This window comes from Ips typographus, linkage group LG9, assembly GCF_016097725.1.
Source record: "Ips typographus isolate SLU linkage group LG9, UJ_Ityp_2.0, whole genome shotgun sequence".
Classification (NCBI taxonomy): domain Eukaryota; kingdom Metazoa; phylum Arthropoda; class Insecta; order Coleoptera; family Curculionidae; genus Ips; species Ips typographus.
Window position 1 is genome coordinate 7,145,779 of NC_138430.1, and position 22,382 is coordinate 7,168,160.

The 22,382-nt window shown below is 34.0% G+C and overlaps 1 protein-coding gene and 1 long non-coding RNA gene across 14 annotated transcripts in view; one reads left to right on the top strand and one right to left on the bottom strand.

The window, feature by feature from the left end:
* On the bottom strand, positions 1 to 7,098 carry LOC145734241 (death-associated inhibitor of apoptosis 1-like). 4 transcript variants are annotated; one of them, XM_081987505.1, is made up of 2 exons: positions 6,873 to 7,098; positions 1 to 1,636 (listed from the first exon to the last, which is right to left on the bottom strand). In XM_081987505.1, exon 2 carries the CDS (start codon positions 1,599 to 1,601, stop codon positions 558 to 560), a length of 1,044 nt encoding a protein of 347 aa, XP_081843631.1. In that variant the 5' UTR covers positions 1,602 to 1,636; positions 6,873 to 7,098; the 3' UTR covers positions 1 to 557. The 4 variants fall into 4 exon arrangements, with proteins under 4 accessions (XP_081843631.1, XP_081843630.1, XP_081843632.1 ...); XM_081987504.1 differs by lacking the exon at positions 6,873 to 7,098 and adding an exon at positions 4,943 to 5,141; XM_081987506.1 differs by lacking the exon at positions 6,873 to 7,098 and adding an exon at positions 4,572 to 4,726.
* LOC145734251 (uncharacterized) overlaps positions 3,464 to 22,382 on the top strand; it is a 27,959-nt gene continuing 9,040 nt past the window's right edge. For 4 of the 10 annotated variants that reach the window (XR_014179384.1, XR_014179387.1, XR_014179383.1 and 1 more), the window contains exons 1-4: positions 6,417 to 6,706; positions 7,482 to 7,606; positions 8,563 to 8,694; positions 19,396 to 19,693. This is a non-coding gene — a long non-coding RNA (uncharacterized LOC145734251). Of the gene's footprint in view, positions 3,853 to 5,251; positions 6,707 to 7,481; positions 7,607 to 8,562; positions 8,695 to 18,736; positions 18,887 to 19,395; positions 19,694 to 22,382 lie in introns of those variants that run through there. The other 6 variants (XR_014179385.1, XR_014179386.1, XR_014179390.1 and 3 more) reach the window with 6 other exon arrangements.

A 22,382-nucleotide genomic window follows, 5' to 3' on the forward strand; every position in this document is an offset into this window, starting at 1 on the left:
TTATAAATAATATATATATGTAAGTGGCACAAAAACCAAACATACAATATTACATTCACTACGATTCGCCGGCTTAGTTTAAACATATATTTAACAGTGCAGTGAAATGTCAATATTAAAGTCTATTAAAGATATGGATGGTTGCAGTCGATCAACTAAAGTAGGTGAAACACTAGTAAAAGCGTCCTGCGGCTAAATCAAGCGTAGAATAAAGTAAATATACTTAAAAACTAAAAATTTGTACTGACGCTTCTAAAAGTCAAAGTATAAAAATAGACTTCTGAATTAATATCTCTAATATAAACGGAAGGCAAAATTTTAGAGAAATTAACACTTTTAATTTGAAGTATAGTTATTAACATCAAACAGTATGACTAGAATTTAGGTTCCATACTAATTAATAGTTACCCCAATCACTTTAATTTGGTTCTAACACTTACAGATGTACTATAAATATGTATTAGATAACCAGTTTATTGAATATCAATAAAAGTACCATATATGATTGAAAATGGCAGGTTTAGTGCAAAAGTGATTGAGATTTAGGAAAAAGTTCTCTATGCAGTAGGTAGGAAAATCCTTAACATGGATTCTAAAGGCTTCCGACAAAACGGACAAGTAGTAAGGGAAGGGAAACAGTCCGAGCAGCTAAAATGTCCGCAAGGGGCAAACACAACACTCACTTGATTCTCCAAGCAAACTCCGCAAATGTTATTTACAACAGCCTCACCTTCCTTGCCGTTCTCTGATTTTTTCTCGGCTTTGTTGCCGTTCAGGCTAGTTTTTTCTTTGGTTTCAGACTCTGACTCGGAACTAGACGAGCTCGTTGAAGCCAAGCCAACTCGCGGATCTCTTTTCTCTTTTACTTCACTAATATAGTCTTGTCCTTTCTTTGCGTACAAATACGTACAATTAGGATACCAGTAAGCGTGCTCCTCCCAGGGATCGTCAGATTCCATCCAGTCTTTTAAACCGCCACCGCAATGGAAGCAGATGGTTTGGTCCCCCACGCCGACGTAGAACAGTCCAGCCTCAGCCAAATCGTGTGGGGTCTGTTTCATCGCCTTCGGCCAAGCACCGAATGTCTTTAGCCGACTTTCGAACAAAGATTTGTCTTGATGGATCGGCCTTTTCACTTTTTTGCCGAATTTTTTAGAAGGAACTTCGTTCTCCGAGACCGAATTAGGAAGAATTTCGCCACCGTACAGTCCACAAGTGTCTACACTACGCGAATTGTTTGGCCCAGATAATGACATAACAAAACAGCACTGAGGGCTCCACGTTTTATGGTCTAGGGCAGGATCGTCACCGGCGTTCCACTGATATCCTTCTATATTGCAGAACGCACATCTGACTAAGTCATTTCGCCCTGTATAGTAAAAGCCGGCTTTGGCGAAGGCCTCTTTCGATACGTTTTTATGGGGAAAATCTTCAAACGATTTCAGTCTATCCTCATAGCTGGCGTAATCGAAAGCCTGGAAGGAGACACTGGCTGTTGGAGATTTGTTGCTGTTGTCCAAGAAGTCGCCGATTGACGGCGACGCTGTGAAATGGTTGTCAGTTAAACGTAATGGCGGCAAACTTGTAACTCCCCCACTCATAGTTTTAGCTTAGATCCACCCACAGTCCAGCAATCCTGCAACAAAATTACTTTGCTTAGTTTTGTCAATTTTTTCCTTAATACTGTATTAACAATACAACTTATTATACTAATATATGACGCTGACGCCCTCTGAACATCAAGTTTTTATCAATCTTTGAACCAGGCACTGTAATTTCTGTTAAGTGTTATTGTCTAAGGTTGCATTCGTTTTTCAGGCTCCATGGAGCGAGCAGAGCTTTTTTGACGTCACAATGACGTAGTTTGACAATTGGTCAATCTATGATTTTGCCAAATTACGTCATCGTGACGTCAAAAACGCTCTGCTTCGCCTATGGAGCTTGAAAACGAATGCCGTTATATGTGTTTACAAAAAATATCATACATTTTCATTACCTACTATTGATTAGAACCACCTTATTACATAATACTTCATTCATTATGAAATAAAAAACTTAATAAGGAAAAGGGCTAGTTGGAAACAATACGTAACTTCATTGAAACTAATTGGCAATATAGAATAAAATTCCATATAACAGTATCCGGGGAGCAACTTTCTTTTAAAACAAAGTGGGGCTCGTTACGCTAGCGCGAGTATTTGTCGGCAATAAATGGTCCCAGTACCAGGCCGGTACCGACGTTGAAAAAGGACGGCGACACCATTGGAATTCAGAGACCATTCACGAGTTCCAACATTCCATCGGCCCGCGCCCCTCACTGCCCCCGAAGGCGCCCATACTACCAGCTCTACCACATTCCACAGAGATCACATCAATGACCGAGCAGCGGAAACAGAAAAAAAGCAACATCGAAAAGACGGAGACGGCAATAGAGACCCACACCGAGGCCCTCCAGACGGATTCTCGGAAAAGCCGGCATCTTGTGTACCTACCACAGACTAATGGAATGCCGATGTGAAAATCGGCCTTATATCGTGCCCTAGCGTTATCGAAACGTTCTGAAATTGAAATTACGTTCACATAACAATATATTTGCGATAAACAGACTGAAAACTCACAACAAGGCTACGACATATGGCTGATAATTGCTAACAACAGCTACTTTCCCAACCTACTTTGGTGAACGATTTCTACTAATGTTACATAGTCCACAACGTAACAAAACATGTTACTAACCTTGAATAAAGTCCAAAACAGAGATTTTTGCACTAGATAACAGGTCAAAAGGCATTAATTTAAAATTTTGATGACTGCACACGTACACAAGTCCGCGATACCACACAACAACCAACCAGAAAGGCGAACAGTGCCAGTCTGCCGAGTCTGCCAACATGAACAACCAGTCAGTGAAGTATGCGGGCGCCGTTGCCAAGTCTCAAAAGGACGAGCCGCAAACTCGTTGCCGCAAACCGAAAACCTAATCTTATTTACCATCGAGGTCAGGCAATTGGATCTTACCATTTTAATGGTACAGAACAATACGACAATTTCTGAGCTAGACACAAAGTGTAACGTTTTTGTTTACGATTCAAAATCGTTTCAGTTTACGTCCACACTTAACTCGTAACATAAACGAATTCTAATGGCCCTTAATTGACTTATGTTTGCTTTGTTTTTTTTTTGTACCAGAGGCACTATTAATAAAACCAAACTTTGTAAGGAAGAAACCGATAACTCTTTGAACGATTGTAGAAACTCGTTAGTCGTCTTACTTGAATGTTTAGCTCTTATAGCAAGGCTGTCTTGTTTATACCAGTGGCGTAGTTCAAAAAGAATTTCGAGTTTTCCTACAAAAAAATTTAAAGTAACTCTAATCCAGTATTTATTGCAAGATATGGCAACAGCAGAAAAAATGACATTGACAAAAAACTTGCAAAAAACCTTAGACATGGGGTCACGCGACACTATACCACACGGTTAACAATACTGCCACGTGATATTTGTTTTTATGAACACAACATACATAACCACAAATTTTGTTTGGCAGTTTAGTTACTTTTTTCAAATTGTTTATAATATTTTTGTTTTTAACAAAGTTTTTTGTGAGTTATTGATCAATCTTTGTAGGCAAGTTGTTTTCCAATGAATTTGAAAAGTTATTCAGTCAAAATTGCAGGTAAAGCAGTTTTACAGGGGACAGGAGTTCAATACAGTTTAGCACCATAGAAGAAATCCAATTGAAAGTGCTACCCTCTAAAGAACAAGAGCATAAAGTACATACAGAATACATGAGAGATTTGATGGAAGAACCAATCAAGACAATGGTTATTTAGGCTGAATTTTAAACCAAAGGTTAGTTAGTTATAGGTATGTTTGATAAGGTATTGGACTGGTAATTGCTATCCTGAGGGTGTTTGCTTTTCACGCCACTTGGCAACAGTGCACTACAAATTACTGAAGGGCTGATTAACTCCCCTTTCACCAAAACGTCCCAATTCACATAGTTTTAGAGCAGGGATTTTTGACAAAATTGGTATGTTTTATAAAGAAACAAATACATATAATGGGTTGGAAAGATTAATCAAAAATCAAATTTGACTATCTAAACATGGATTTTTGATCTGTAATTCATAGGTATTCATAAAATATATGAAATTTTCAAGTGTTCTAGGTGAACCAGGCTTTACAATAATTTGATTTAACCAAAAGTTATGTAAACAGAGCCTAAATAAATACACATCAAAGTAAAATGCAGATGAAGTCAGACAGGAATCTATGTCAGACAGGTATTTCTAGCTATTTGTGATCATGCAAAAATATTATTCTGTCTTATTCTTTAAATTAATTATTAATATTTTATTTAGGTAAGAAGTATTATACTCTAAAAACAATTTTGATGTCTATACACTTAAGCACACGTTCCTATAATTCAAGCAGTATTTTTGATTACTTAAAATGCAAATTTGTGTTTTATTTACTTTGAATTGTTTAGTTAAAACAAAAAATGTCAAAGAGGAATTTAACAATTTGAATTCTTGCGCAACAAAATAAAATATGATGTGTCTACTTACATAATGAAAATCCCTATAGAACAGTGAACCATGGAACTATAAAGGACAATCTAATATAAAGTTACACAAGAGTATTGATTTTTCGCTGGGAGCAATGTGAACCATTAATACACAGCCGTGCACTTCAGCCAATTACTTGTTTCTAAGATTTTCTTATGAATGAATGAATGAAAAGAGACTGGCCGATTTGCAAATTATACGCTTATGCGTCATAGTTTAAAGAGCAATTACGTGTAAAACATAAATGTTTTTCAATGTCGTTTGCAGGCTACAGAGAAAATCGATTAAAAATCGTCGGGACGACGTTGTCGTCGCCATGAGAATTTTCCACGGACTTTTACGATCCCCGGCTGGAAATATTTGTTACTTACGTTCTTGCGTCAAAGTCGAAAACTGGAAATTTCCACATCTAAGTAAATCCGTAGAGGTATCAAAGTGTGGGAAAGTCTGACGTATACACTAGCTGGTTTTATAGCGGCCCAAAAGAAAAAAAAAACGTAAACAAAAACACGATCAGATGTTGTAGGAACGAATGAGCGTGAGAAACTAGTATATAGTTTGAATTACGGACCAAGGCAGGCGAAACTGAATCGGAAATAACTCCTCTCACTCTAGAGAGTATAGGTTGCCTTGTCTGTCTGCGTTTGGAAATTCAATACCGAATAGGCGTTTACGTTTCACAAATGAAAACTCACGAGTAGAAACGGAACAGCAACGCATATAGAGAATACTACACTCCACTGTATTTATACTCACATCCTCAAAAAAAGATTTTTGCAGAAACTCATTGTTTTCTGGTGATGAAATGAATTTTAAAATTTTATAGACCAGTTGTTGGTGTTTATGTAAACAAAAATTAATTATTTTTCTGGATTTCCAATAAAAGGTGAAAAACATGTACCTTGACACTGCAATCTACCAAATATCAGATTACATGTTATGAAAAACAACACTGTGACCTCTTGTTTATATCAAAATATTTACACAAGTGTAGGAGTTCTTATGTATTACCTTCTATCAGTTGTTTTGCAACCAATTTACTATAAACTATAATTATTATTGTAAACCCATGATTCATAACATGTGTAGGTAATTATTGTATGTTAAAAAGGAGCCAAACATCAAAGTGACTCTTTTATAACATTATTCATTTGACTGTGCCTTTGACCAGTCTACCGTAAGGAGTTTACATGGCTCAGTACTTCTTAAAGCTCAAAAACAATATACTTCACAGTAGCTACTGAATAATCATTTTGAAAACACGTTTCGTCTTACCAATACGAGCTCATGTACTGTCTAGCACTGCTTTGTCATTTCATTGATTTCGCACAAGTAGCAGTGACAGAAGTCAAAGACGTCTTGATTTGTGACAGACTGAAAGGTGCTTTTCAAAAATTTCAATATGGCGGAAATAGAAGTGACATTTTGTCACTATTGTGGAAATTGAGTTTTTTTGGGGATTAGATGAATTTTTCCGGTTTAAAGTCAAGACTCGAGGTTACACAATACTCATAGTGGTAAGTACAAGTGCTTTCTAGTACAGTAAACTTAATACTTCTTCTTCTTTTGGTTTTACGGCCTTAAGCTGCCAGGGGCCTAATTCTTGAAAGCAGGGAACGGAAATCTCAGGGGAAGTGTTGATAGAATGTGACAAAAGCTGACAATAACTGTGATTCCTGTCACATTCTACAAGTCTCTCACTTGATAACTCCCTTCCCTCGTTTCAAGAATACGCACCCAGGACTATACGGCCGAAACTTAATACTTGATACATACACTGGTACCTATGTGAGTTTTGAGGCAGCCTGCATTTTGCAAAAATAATTTTAAAAAAATGGTTTTAGTAATAACGTTTTGCTTACCTTCAAGGAAGAGGACACAACACGTTCATAACCTCAAATTATAAATAATATGACACTGTCATTTCATATTTATGAAATTAGTGCTAAATTCCTAACCAAAATCAACGTAAACAAACAGAGAAATGACAGCTGGAATACCCAAAACTGTTTTCAAAACTGATCACCAGAGGGAGTATCTCTTATCTTGAAACGCCAATAGGAGGCGACGAGATCTACAGTTTGTCAACGATAAGATTGCCGTGACGTTTCTCAAACAGATGCTCGTGTGTGACGGTATTTGAATATAGTCTGATTCACGAAAATTGACCATCACGTGTCCAAAAATCTCACGCAACTCTCTTTTCACGAATAACGTCAGTTGTCTTGTTGGCAAATGTGTAGGATGTTCACGTGATGGTCTTGAATCGAGAATCGGAGTTATTTAAGCACTAAAACTTACCTTTGAATCACTAAAAGTAATACCAACTGCGGTGAATTATCCTTTTTATTTATTTATAAAACTTTTGGTCGATTGCCAGGAACTTTCACTGTCACCAACACAAGGTTCAAATTATAAACAATTATGTAAACTAAAAAAATATAATTTCATCTGAAGCAAATCGTTGTTTCGTAATTTAATCGTATTTTGTTTACAGAATTGTTTATGTTCCCTTTAAAACTGGGAATACAGGTCGTGTACTATATATTTCTTATATTTATATAAAGATTTATCAGAGTGATAACCTTTTATCGTTGTATCGTTGATTAGGTATCTGTTACTGATGAAACTATTCATTCTCATCAGTATTTTATATTGTAATTCACTGTTGCTTTTCGGTAATCGTACTAGTAAAGAGAATTTATGATTTTTTAACACTTAAAAAAACATAATTTTTGTCTATAACATTATATTTTCAACATTAATGACGTTTTGTGTAACAATTTCAGCGAATTGCTTTGCACCTTTGTGATGAGATTTTTATTTGCTATCTCTTATCAAGCGCCATATAACTAATCTACATTATTGATAGTAATAATTTGTACCTGTCTTAGCATTTTCAACTTTTAGGTGCGCCACTGGCTATAAGAAAAAGCAGTTTTGGGAGCCCCATTTTCGGGGGGGGACCTACCAGGGTCAACGAGATTCGGTTTACCAATTACTCTTTGAATTCGCCAACAACAAAGCTGCCCGAGGTTGGTTACGTCAGTTTTTATTATTAAACTTATTACAATGCCGAACAACATTTAGCGTTTAAAAAAAATATTGCGTCTCATTCGATTACCTTGATGTAAGGAAAATAACCTTATTTATTTATAAAAAAACGAAAAATCTACGTTATAACAAAAAAATACATTATCTGTGTTACGTCATGTGACGCTGGAAGACTCTATCGTCTGGATTATTAGTTTCCCATGTGAAATGAGTAATACGATACTGTCACCCCTAGATTATGGGGTTCTCATAATCACCACTTCTCGTGGGATTTTTCGATATTACGGTTTCGAAAATTCGATAAACACTCTCACATCTTGAACAAATTTCCACATGTTTGGTGCCTTTAGATTTGTTTACAGTCGCCAGTCTGAAGCAGTGTGTTTACTGTTGATTGAGTGAATGTTTTCCAAACAACAACAATTATTATTCATTCAAATTAGTCGGTATTATACTTGACCAGTTGCACGTTTATACCAACTTACAAAATAAGCTGAGCAGTGTAGAAATTGTTTTTAAGTTGGTTCAGAAATGCTCTGCTCCACTGATAACTCACTATAAATTAGCTATACAGAAAATCAGACTAATGTAGGATGACGTCATAAAGTTCAAACGTTTACGCCAACAGGTTAGCGCTGTTGCCAGGTTTATGTAGCTTGACGTGAATCTTACTTATCTAAAGTTCATATTTTAATGTTTATTGGAAAGTGTGTGAACAAATTTTGTAATATTTTAAATTTTATCTAAACTTGCAATCTTTGCGTGCAATTTTTTCTGGCTATGACGTCAACTTATTTTTGTTTCATTTTCAGTGTAGGTGACATAAAGCTTTTAAGTGGAAAAGTTTTGTGATAAAGTAAAAATTCTAGTAACATTATCAAGAATTTTATTCAGTAAGCACTTTATTGTGTACAAAAATAACGATTCATATTTCCAGGTATTATGCAAAATGAGAGGAAGTAACGATTTAGAGATAACAATGATAAAGCTGTGGAAATCGATTAAAACGGTAACGAGAAAGAACTGCTGCGACAAAGATGGAGGAAAAACTACATAAGAGACAGTCAAGGTAAATAGTCTTTTTCAAGAGTGTTTATGGTAAAAGTCAATTTTTCAAAATATGCACAGCCCATAAGAATGTATGTATCTCAGTAAATTTGACAGAAAAATTATCAAATTAAGCTAAATTTGCCTGTCTGGGGGCGCTAAATCAGGAATTTGAGAAGGTCAACCTTTTATCTCCTCTAATTTAATGATCTTCGAAGATATTATCTAAAGGCCACATATTATCATGATGGTTACTTGAAATATAAAAATGCAAATTAGAACTTTATCTCATTTAGCTGTCGTATGGCTGCTTCTGTTTGGGTTTTGCCCTTTAAAGTCATAAATTAATTGAGTTTTCTTTGACCTTTTCATTACAACTTTTGGATATCCCTCATTGATTGTAGGGTCAATGTTCACAGCAGAAACTCTTCTACAAAAATATCGTTTGGTTTGGCTCTTAGTCACAATTGTTGGTCGTATATCAAGGCAGCATGATGTCCTTTCTTAACTGGATTAAAACAATATAACCTAAAGAGGGGCGCAAATAAATATCATTTAAAATTGTGTCTCTTAGTCAGACGTCTAAAAACGACCCAACAGAACCAAATAAGTCTAAATAAAACCCGTTCGTCGAAACTGTGGGTAGATAATGAAGTTAACAGCCGCATCGTGCGGGTCCTATCTAGAAAACAAAACCCGAAACGGCTTTCTTTGTCGATATATAAATACACAACAAACGGAAGTGAGCCTCTCTTTATTTCCACCGTGAAATCGACTCGACATATCCGGTATTTTATGCTGCATAAACAAATCTAAACGCAAGCCATCCCAAGTTTCTAAGAGAGACAGAGTCAAAACATTCTGGGTTCTAGTGGTAGCAGGTGTTTGGATGACACCTGCAGTATATAAGATATTTAACAACAAAATGTGGTTGCTTACATTGACTAACAATTTGCAATAATTTGTCACTTTTTTTATCTCAACATTCATTCATCCATATGGCGCCTAAATGTAAACAATTGTGTTGATATCATTTGAGAAAATTAAATGAATCATTTTCGCGGAAGAGTTTTCTTATTTCATCAATGAATAATGTCATTCTACTAAACAGGAAGTAGTGGATTATTTTAGTTCTACAAATTTTGCAGTTAGTGTGATTTAGAATTGATAGGATAGCCAGTAATAAGATATAATATGACAAGACATATTTATACCAAAAGACCTTAAATTAGGTAAAATAAGCATTTACTAAGTAAGCATTTTTAGGCTCATTTTGTAGTATTTTCTATCCCTTTTCTAATGACAATTTAGTGAAATTGATAGGAGTTTCAATAAAAAAATTACAACTTTTCAAAAATTGAAAAAAAAAAATTTGATTTGTCCCAGAAAGGTAGTGGAAGGTTCTAGTGATTTAATTTTTTTTATGTCTGGCATATCTTTAATCAATTTTATATTACGTATGCACATAAATGCTTTTCGTTACCGAATCACTTTAATTTTGGGTTTGTTTTCCTGTATATCGGTTTCAGAAATTAGCAGTAATTATGGTGCGTGACCCAAAACTGATATTTACGGTTTCGTTGTTTTGGTTACACAAAACGCGGAATTTCTAATGATACTTGACACTTTGAACGTGCTTTTAAATCAGATTGGTCGCAAAAACACTTAGTTCATTCAAAATCAGAAAACGTAGATATATGCAGCAGTGTAAATAGCTAATTTTGGTGATATCTATCCTTAATTATATGTCAAAAGAAGTCTACTTATGCAGTATTTGCATAAACTGTTTGTGGTTTGTGATTGGTCAATAAAAGCAAACTGAAAGCTGCTTTTTTTTAACCAATCACACTGTGCAGAGATGCTAATGTGGACATAAGAGAGAGGGTATAGTTTGTGATTGGTCAAAAAAGCAGCTTTCATCTTGACCAATCACTAACTAGGAACAATTTACACTAATACTTCTGGACTTAAGAGTAGTAGGTATACTATAAATACATTTTTTATGATCTGTAAATATTGATTTTGAGTTAATCAAATAAATTTTTATAGTACATTGAACTGTGTGTTCATAGTTCAGGTACCTATTTGCTTTAAATTAAAACAAAACAGTTTACAAACAATGCTTTTTAAGATAAGGAATCTGTCGACATTAAAAAATGTTTTATGATACGCAATACATGGATCAACTACGTACTTCCCTGTGCAGTATAACAGTAATCTATAAAGATTAATTGCTATTACACCGCTTTAGGTGGGTTAAACAAAGCTCGTACGTTTTAAGGGTTAAGGAACTAGTTTCTTAACAAAGCTTGACAACGTTCATTAATTACCAACAGATACAAGGCTGGACAAATTTACATTATGATAACTTTGGAAAAAATAAGGGACGTTCTTATTATTTATTGTGTTTATCTGTAAAGCTTAACCGAGGGTAAAGTACTGAAGATGGATAATTTAAAAATACACAACCTACTGAGTCACTAAGCGCATGATGGGGCCAAATAATCATCAGTTATTCACGTTCACAATGAGCAACAAACAAATTATTTTTAGAATTCAAAGAATGTTAATAGAATCCAGAGGTCGTTATGTTCTTTATCGGCGTAGCATACTGAACTACATACTTGTAAGTGCTTTATGAATACTGTTTGATGCGCAGCAATCTCTCTATGCGTTTGAGCTTTAATTAAATTTGTTGGCCATATGCAATAATAATTGAAACTGAAGAACCACAGAATATTGAAACGTTTGAAGTTAAATAAGTTATCAGTAGGGATGGTAATGCAATTTCCATTTTCATTACATTGTTACCTTGTGGCTTTGTTGCATTTATCAATTTAATAGAATTTGTTGCGTGGCTTTTTGCCATTAACAGATTACTGGGAGGACTTTATAATTACCAAAAACATTAATGTTGTTAGTATTATTATAGATGGGAATAGTTTCGAACAAAAACACAAAAAGTAGCTTAAAATGTCATCGACCTAAACGATTTGTAGTAAATGTTCTGGATTCCCAACGCTGACCGAAACAAAAAATTAATACTGTATGACCGAAAAACATGTGTATTTCAGCTTATTCTTCCCTGAAAACAATGACGTCCAAAACTATGTAAATAGCCTTTTGTGCTTTGTTCTGCGACACAGAAAATTTGAATAACAATTGGTCTCCGAACTGTTAAACACCACGTTTACCTCCGAGACAGTTTTTTTTTTGGTTGGAAAAAACGGTCGTTGTTAAAACCACATTATCATATTTATATCGCATTGTCATGACCCTCTGGTAATTATTTGTGCAATTGGTGGCCTGTTTAGTAATACTTATCAAAAGTAGATTAAAGGTTGTTTTCACAAGACATTTTTTCGTTTTGTTAACGAACCTCAACGAGCATATTAATGGCTTTGTTCATTAGAAGTAATAAAATTGAAGACTGGTATAAATATTTATAGTAAGAATGTCACGTTACATGCTGCTGCATAGTAAATTCATTGCTTAGGATTTGACTGTTGTAGTGAGAGTTACATCTTAAAGGCTACATATGGATGAAAGAGAGTTTACATTCAACTGCTGCAGAGGTTGCTAAATTTTTTGAAGAATTTGTTAAAATTGTCAGAGACTTGACTGAAGTTTTCTAAATACTACTGAAAAACCTCCCAAAAAATTTCTGGGTGCAATTCCATCCATTTTGGAAATTGTACTGCAAACGTTTCAAAAATTGCGAATACCCTCTACAAGTCATCGAAACCTTTCGAGAATCATTTTGGCAATGTCGGAGGATGTTTGCTGTAAAACATGTTTAGGGAATGTCTTGTTATCAGTTTGGAGGTGATAAAGCATAATCAAGAATCCTTAAAACTTCAAACATAAGATTTTAATCTGTAATAAATTTAATTTCTTTTTTGACAAAAAAACAAAAAATGTTGATGCTTTGTTTTATAAAATGTTGCTTAGACGTCACAAACAACAAATTATAAATAAATTGTATAAACTTGATTGACGTTTTATATTTCTGGAATATCATTCTTTGAACGAGAAAGTTATTCTTCGGCTTGTAGAGGTAAAAGGTCCTCTTTTCTTTCTAGTCAGGTATCTTATCCTCTAGGTTAGGTTCCTTGATTCCTAGAAGGACCATTAACGGTTCAGTATTTTCTACCTCATGAGAAACGTGGGACTTTCGCATTTAAGTAAAAGTCAATTATAGGCGAACGGTTATTGTCTTTGGCGGCTTCCTCAAGCCATAACGTAGATTCTATCAAAAGGCTGCAGGCTGAACAGCAAATGGCAATGTAATGGCCCTAAATTGCGCACTCACACATGCACATAAAAGTAATAATAATTCCTGGCTCCAATACCATGACTAACCTAACACTTAATTTGGCTGATTTCGTTCTCATATCATAAATTACCAGCAATCAAATGCTAATATGTATCCACCTACCATCGTAATCTCGGCCCACTCTCGGATTACGTGGATACCACGCATGTAATGCGTCGATTTGGTTTTTTCTTGATAAGTCTTTCATTCAATCAAGGGCTGATGTTTGACAAATAGATGAAACGTTAATGTTGCCGATAAAGGGATGTAATGAATTATTATTACACCCACATAGATAATTCTAATGGTAGGATAAGTGAAAGTTTTCACAAAGTATTGTGTAACTCTTTGTTCAAATTGCATTATGGCCATATAGTAACTTAAAGCGGGCGTTTCACAGAGGATATACACATTGGCAACTACTAATTATCATCGACGTTAGATGAACAGATAACACTGTTAATTCGAATAGTTCTTACATATTGCATGTGAGCATTCTTTTGCAATCAATTACAATTTTCTGAGTGCGTTCGTTTGAAACTGATACGCTCCCCAGTGTTTATGACTGCAATTTTATTTTTAAGTGAAACAATTTTGAGAAATTGTTATTGTTTCGAATTGTTCGTCTGTGACTGCGACTTCCGCAGTTTAATTTTGGCAAGTCACCGGCTGGTGTTTCAATTGGTCGGGATTTTCTCTGCGACGTATTTTGCTTTAAATTGATTCTTCCGTTCTTATGAGTGGTTTCACCGTCAAAGGAGGATCCTGTTGGTGTTTTTTGCTCCATTTTAACAGACTAAACGAGCCAAGGTTGCAATAATACATTAAAACGCAATAGGTTTTAGTAAGTTACATAAAATAAACAACTTATTAATGAATGAATAAAAAATAATTATGTGCTGTGAATTATTTTGTCACTGACTTTGAAATTAGGGCATTTTTTGGCAGTTTTCGGGACATGGTACTAAAAAAATTATATTTTTAGAAATGACACACAGTTGAAGACGAATTAGAAAAAAGTAGCAATGAAAATAAGATGCATTTAGTTTTGGGATAAATTTTCAGTTTTTTTTGGGATATTTCCGGAAAATCGAAATTTTTAAAACAGCATTTGGTCCAGCTTTAAATCCAGTCCCAGTTTACACTTTTTCGTATCTTTCATAGTTTCCATGATTTCAATGGTCAGGGTCAGATTGAAATTACCCTGTATATCTACAAAATGGTGTAATCGTATTTAGCAAATACAGGGTGGTCCAGTTTTAAATGTCAATAATTCACCAATCCATAGCCAATTAAAAAATAAGTTGACATTCATTATGTCATTTTCCTGAAAAGTGCTTCCTAAGGAAAATACAGCACATCAAATTTCTGTTTAAAAAATCGTTTTTTTTTTGTCATAACTGTCAAACCGTTGGAGCAATATTGATCAAATTTGAAACCAGTACTTTATTACACGTTATTACGGTCAAAGACCTAGAACTAACCCAACCCAACTTAAAAATTGTCTTGGAAACGGAAAATTCACTTAAGAAGTTTAAAAAATATTATTGTAGCCAGTTTTCATAGTTTCCAGACAAACTAAAAGACTTTAGTTTTGAAAATTGAATTAGAAAAGATAAAAATTTCAGAAGCTTAAAAATTGTGTTTGTAACCAGTTTTCATGCAAATCGAGAGACTTTAATACTAAAAATTGACTTGTAGACATAAAAACTACTTTTTCAAGAATTTGTTACTACAAATTCATACATTTAAACCTTAAAAATTGACTTGAACTCCAAAATGTGACTGAACTAATGAAAAGTGACTTCAGAAGCTTAAAATTTGCATTTGAAGTAAGTTTTCATAATTTGAAGACAAATTTCAATATTTTAGTCTTGAAAATAGTTTTAGATGCAGGACATTGACATTAGATTCATGAAAATTGTCTTGAAAACTAACTTTTCGTGCTTTTTATTTTGCTTTTCATTTTCTTCGAATTCTGGACTATTTTTAGTGCTTCAAAATTGCTTTCAGCTTGGAAAATCGAGTTTCAAGACTATCTTCACCAAGTTATTGACATAGCAAACTTAAAAAACAATTTTTACATTCTTCATAGACTTAAAATAGCATTCCAAGCTTTGTCACTATTAAATCGACTTCTAGACACCTCAGTGCTAAAAATTCGGGTATTTCTTAATAAACTAGACTGTTTTTAGTGTTTTAAGGCTGTTTTCAGTGCCTCAAATCGAGTTTCAAGACTATCTTTACAAAGTTTTTGACTTATCAGGCCTAAAAGCCGGTTTGTCCACTGACCATAATCTTGCAAATGTTATTTCAAGCTTCTTCACTATTAAATTGACTTCTACACTCATAGGTGCAATAAATTGTAGCATCTCTAAGAAATTCAGACTGTTTTTAGTGCTTTTTAAGACTGAAAAATCGAGTTTAAGACTATTTCCAAAAGTCAAGTTTTTTCAGTAATAAAAGTAAAAAATGTTGGTACCAAATGCTACAATAATAGTCTTGAGAACTAATTTTTAGAAATAAAATAGTCCGAAAATTTAATTTACTTCTAGACTTGTTGTCCAGAACAGAAAATTGAGTTGTACACCAATTAAAGTCTTGAAAATATACTTTTGGACTCTTTAGACCTAGTAAAGTCAGTTCTAGCATTAAAAGACAGCTTTTATATTATTTTTAGTAGTAAAAAATGAGTTTCATGCACAATACAAACAATCTTTGTCTTGATTTCCGGACTTTTTTTAGTTGTTGAATGCCAGTTTCAGACACTCAACCAGGATGGCAGTCTGAGAAAGCGAATCATAAGACCATTCCTAGTAGTAAAAAAGTTTTTAGACTATTCAGTACAAATTTGGACTTTCACAAGTCTTAGATGTTCAGTTTTAAACTATAAAACGATTTTTTAAATTGACATTTGGAGGACTGTATCTTCCTTAGGAAACGTTTTTCAGAAAAATGACATAATGCAAGTCAACTTATTTTTTGGGAACTGGACCACCCTGTATATGGTTGATTTGAATGCAGTGTGATACCATATCAAGGTGTTTCAGTAATGAAGCAGGCTAGTTTGCTCTGTTTTACAATGTAAAACATTTTCTCCAGGGTAAAAACATTATTTGTCTGGAAAAACAATAATTTTTGCATCGCCCCACTTTGAAATTCCAATTATTGTTTATAAGGTCACCATAACACTTTTGACCTCAGAATTATAGTTTAAGTTGCTTAATCGAATTATGTAGTAATTGTAGTATCAAGGTCCCTGACAATTACAATTATTTCAAGCTAAAACTGATAAAAGATTTTACAAAAGTATTACTTGTAGTAAGTTTGGAAAAAATTACATCATCAAACCCAAACGTAAAAGTTGATCTGAATCAAATATTTGAACACGACATTTATTAAAAAATTACTTCTAACGAGCTATAGTAACTGGTTATATAAATGGAAAGTCAATTATTCCAAACCTTTTTAAGTAAGACCTGAAAGCAAAAACATCTAATGGCATTATCGGAGATAAGTACAGCTTTCCGGTAGATTGGAATGTAACACCTTGACAGCCGAGTATTTTAGGTTAATAATGAGCGTAATGACAGTAATCAGGAGCGTAAGCAATCTGAGAAGAATGTCGGTGCGTTTTTCAGACAAAAACCGAGAATATTAACAGTTTGGAGTCCTAATTTTCGCAAACTTTTGTATTAGCTCACCTGCACAGTGAACAATGATTTGATGACCATAAAAACAAAACTGGTTGCCGTGATTTGCAATTATTATTATTATAAAAGTGCAGGTACCCAATATGGACATGGTCAAACGTGTATTCATCGAGCCCACACAACCTTATAAGTCCTGAACCATGCGTGCAACTAAATTCAACAAATGAAACATTTTCTGAGTGAAAAATGCTTTTGCTGCAGACGCCCATCAGGCACGTATTGTTAGCAATAAACCCTTCAGTTTTTCGTGGAAACAATCGTTCAAACTATGTGGGAGTTCGAATATTGAAACAATTATTATTAAGCTTGCACACAATAAATGAACGCCCACCAGAATAGGCGTATTTTCTTTGGATAATTTGGTACTCAAACCGCCCACGTTTAATTTAGAAAATTTCCATTACATTCATAGAACGCGGTTTATAGTGCGTTTTACGGCTATGCTGGTCGTGATTAGGCACACAACACATAATTCTTCATACATTCATTAAATTTCAACCTGCTGCCATTTGGAAATAAAAATTAAATGTACCATAAAACGTGCTGAAAGCTCTTTTCAAGATTTCTTCCATTGATTAGGAAACCAAATATATGAGCAGTTCCGTTAATATTGGGCGCGGTGCACGACTCGAATGATCACGATAAGCTGATATATTTAGGTAAAACAAACCTAAGAAATAAGGAACTTATTATGTGCCAAGGGCGTTATAGCGTTTAACTTAATACAGTAGAGTAAACATTTATTTTAGTTTGCAGAAGTTTGGTTACCAAATAAAAGAAGTCAAAACAGTGTCAGCTTAAAATTGGTTGGAAAAGTGTAGCGCAGTACAGATTTGGAATTTTCAATGGTTGTTTTTATAGAAAGTGTTATGAGTGGATTGCCAAACAAATACTTCGAAAGAATATAAATAAGTTTTACTGCTGCAACCTCAATGGGTATTTTTATCTTAGCGCATAGACGTAGTTTGGTTGTATAAGCGTTTCTAGTATATCATTTATTGACAGTTTGGGTTTTATTTATCAATGTACTCATTGAGCATATTTAAAAATCCTGTCAATACTAAAGATACCAAATTCTTATCAGTAAATGTAGCAAACAGAAAACCAGTGGCGTCCCTTATGGTATGGATTAAAAGAAGGCAGCGACCTTATAGAGCATTTACACCATTTCAATGGTTTGGCATGAAATGGTGGAATGTCGCCCTGTTTAACGTCGAAAACAACTTCATAAAATCTAAAGTCACCCATAAGTCAGTGCAATCTGATGGGGTTTGCCCGTAAAAGATGTTTACCATGTTACCTGCGGATTTTTTTTATGACGTTTGCAACATCTGGTTAATAGAAAACCGATAGCGGTACAACACGCAAAGCGATGGAAACTGTCCGAGAGAAATGTTACGACTAGAGCACTAGAGCCACTTTTTCGCATAGCTAGAAGCGGTTTGCATGCCTTTCCTGTTATCATAAATTTTAATTACTCCAAGCGAACGGCTCTGTTTGCTAAAAGAGAAACGATGTGTTGTTGTGTAGAGTATGCAGCTTTTAAACTGCAGTTTCATCTTTGTCATTCCATCCATATGCCATTTCTATCAAAATGTTAAGTGCTTGTGAACAATAGCACGATAAACAGAATTGACTGAAAATATCCAGTCTTGTACGTTTATTATAAGGAAATAAACTGATTTCTGTTATATTCATAAAGGTCATAATATTCGATCAAATTGTATTGAAACGCTTTATATTTTTCAAACCGCAATGTTGCCTTCCATTCGCCGGTCGAAATCGTTTTATCTCCCGTTTCTTAATTAATCATACTCTATGCGGTATTAAAATACGATATTCCCTATTCGCAAACAGCAAGTATGATATGGCGTGAGAAATTAACTCATTAGTTTGGTTAAACGAAGCTAAGATCTTAAGAGAGCGAATAATACCAAGCGTTTTAGTTTAACGTTCGATTCGTGTCAATATTGTAAATACCGATATCCTGCAGCCAAGACGGTAATGGCTTAAATTGGTTATTGCTTTTTTCTTAGCAGCTGGTAGTCGTGGGAAACAATCTGGATTCCGATACAGGTACGATTGGTAATCGGATCAACGGGAATTCTTGAAGCATACTTAGCGATTTTCTTATCTCAAATATTCCCATTACCAAAGAATGGAATCAAAGTCAGGTATAACAACCAGTAAGTATTTCCTAGTTGTCTAAGCAAATTCTTGTAGAAGTTTGTCTAGGTCTATTGGATTTAAAAAACATTTGATTGTCTGTGACAATTATTTAAAAATGATGTACTTATGCAGAAAACTTTCTAGTCCTTTAGTACTTTCAATTATTGAAACATACAGAGGAAAGATTATAACTTTGGTTACATAAAACAGCTCGGTGTGGAAGCTAAAAAAATCACCCTATATAAAGACACTGACTGTATAGGGTGGTCAAAAGGTTGGAAATTTCAAGGGCTACATTTTGAAAAATTGACTTATTTATTAGTTAAGGTAGTATTTGCGTAAATTATACCAACGATTGTAGTGTGTGATTGGTCAAGAAATAGCAGGAAGCTGAAAGCTGCTTTTTTTGACCAATCACAAACCACCCACTGAGGCTTTCAATGAAATCAACATATTCCGTTATAAGCTGATGTGGTGAAGTATTGCAAACAAAAAGCTTTTACGTAACCAGTCCAACAATCTATAGATCTTCCTGGTATGCTGTCGAGTGGACCAAAAGAGTGTACCTAAAGCCCGATTTTACAATATAAAGGAATATCAGATGCCACAGAGCAGCTGTTTGAGGCACCTGCCGAATAACATCTGCCGTGGCAGATTGTTGGGCCGTGCGCCGACCAAACAGATCATCGAAGGGTCTATAATTATTGCATGATGGCCCTTTGTTGAGCTCGTGCCACAAAATGGGTCGGTTTTTGGGGAATAAGCTAGCGGAAAACCGGAAGACATCTTAACCGATTAATCTTCCGAACGAAAATGTCAAGATGGTGAGTTTAAGTTTTAATTGTCTCATTAATTTCACAGTTTATCCATGTAAGTCATTTGAAACTTAACCGAGTTCAGTCAGGCTTGTAAATAAGCTTAAATAGGTGAACACCACAGTACTTCTCCATAATATGTCAACTCAATCATCAGAACCTTGAGAATTTTTGAGTTTTAGGCTTTCCTAGTAACGATAAAGATCCAGTTTTAAGTGTCAATAATTCACCATTTGATAGCTAATCAAAAAAATAAGTTGACTTGCATTATTTCATTTTTCTGAAAAACGTTTCCTAAGGAAAATACAGTCCTCCAAATTTCAATTTAAAAAATCGTTTTATAGTTTAAAACTGAACATTCAAGACTTGTGAAAGTCCAAATTTGTACTGAATAGTCTAAAAACTTTTTTACTACTAGGAATGGTCTTATGATTCGCTTTCTCAGACTGCCATCCTGGTGGAGTGTCTGAAACTGGCATTCAAGAACTAAAAAAAGTCCGGAAATCAAGACAAAAATTGTATTGTGCATGAAACTCATTTTTTACTACTAAAAATAATATAAAAGTTGACTTTTAATGCTAGATCTGACTTTACTAGGACTAAAGAGTCCAAAAGTATATTTTCAAGACTTCAATTGGTGTACAACTGAATTTTCTGGTCTGGACAACAAGTCTAGAAGTAAATTAAATTTTCGGACTATTTTATTTCTAAAAATTAGTTCTCAAGACGTATTATTGTAGCATTTGGTACCAACATTTTTTACTTTTATTACTAAAGACACTTGACTTGAGTGTAGAAGTCAATTTAATAGTGAAGAAGCTTGAAATAACATTTTCAAGATTATGGTCAGTGGACAAACTGGCTTTTAGGCCTGATAAGTCAAAAACTTTGTAAAGATAGTCTTGAAACTCGATTTGAGGCACTGAAAAGAGCCTTAAAACACTAAAAACTAAGTCTAGTTTATTAAGAAATATCCGAATTTTTAGACTGAGGTGTCTAGAAGTCGATTTAATAGTCACAAAGCTTGGAATGCTATTTTAAGTCTATGAAGAATGTAAAAATTGTTTTTTAAGTTTGCTATGTCAATAACTTGGTGAAGATAATATTGAAACTCGATTTTCCAAGCTGAAAGCAGTTTTGAAGCACTAAAAATAGTCCAGAATTCTGAGAAAATGAAAAGCAAAGTAAAAAGCAAGAAAAGTTAGTTTTCAAGATAATTTTCATGAATCTAATATCAATGTCCTGCATCTAAGACTATTTTCAAGACTAAAATATTGAAATTTGTCTTCAAATTATGAAAACTTACTTCAAATGCAAATTTTAAGCTTCTGACGTCACTTTTCATTAGTTCAGTCACATTTTGGGGTTAGAGTCAATTTTTAAGGTTTAAATGTATGAATTTGTTGTAACAAATTCTTAAAAAAATAGTTTTTAAGTCTACAAGTCAATTTTCAGTATTAAAGTCTCTCGATTTGCATGAAAACTGGTTACAAACACAATTTTTACGCTTCTGAAATTTTTATCTTTTCTAATTCAATTTTCAAAACTAAAGTCTTTTAGTTTTTTTAGAAACTATGAAAACTAGCTACAATAATATTTTTTAAACTTCTTAAGTGAATTTTCCGTTTCCAAGACAATTTTTAAGTTGGGTTGGGTTAGTTTTGGGTCTTTGACCGTAATAACGTGTAATAAAGTGCTTGTTCCAAATTTGATCAATATTGCTCCAACGGTCTGACAGTTATGACAAAAAAAAACGATTTTTTAAACAGAAATTTGAAGGACTGTATTTTCCTTAGGAAGCACTTTTCAGGAAAATGACATAATGAATGTTAACTTAATTGGCTATGGATTGGTGAATTATTGACATTTAAAACTGGACCACCCTGTATATTATAACAAACGTTGAATCGTTTAGTTTTACTGGTTAGTAAGTTTTAAGTTATGTAACACACTGGTTAACCCACCGGATAAGTATAAACATTCTGCTGGTATTTCAAGTTTAAATTTGTAATTATCCATAAAATGAGTAACGTTGAAAGTATTTTAAAACGTATAAACACTTCATCTTTAAAAGTTTTATTACAGCCATTTAGTTTTCGATTCTAACCAACTTTCCTAATATATGAGACAAGATAATTTAGTTGGTAGAAAGTCCATTCGGACTTAATCTCAGGTAAAGATAATTTATATCAAACCTTCGGTTTTATTGCTCGGCTAGATGGAGTAGAATTTTTTTAAATAATTATATCGGTCGTGGACTACTTTTAATAAAACCTATTTTCAAACATCCACTGAATGTTATGCAAAGTCTTTTTACCAGCTAGAGTCAATCAAACAAAATAAACCGGATGTCCTCCCTTCTCTTTGACTGTTTTTTTTTTCTTACTGCCTGCAGCCGCTTGCATCTAATTAGTTAGTTTTTGCAGTGACGTCTGTAGTAGTACTGTAAAAGTCAAGATGGTTCTAACGTTGTTTTTTTAATTATAAGCAGCTTAATGAGTTTGATGGACTTCTTATTGTTAAATGTAACTGGCCCTATTATTAATTTGATGTGTTGTGGAAACTGCTCTATTTGCAGACTAAATCATGTATTAACAGCTGTTACTAATAACACAACTTTGATAGTAAAAGACTTGCGTGTAGTACTATACAGTAAGCATGCAAAAACTCCTTCTATATCTATTCATTCATGGTTTTA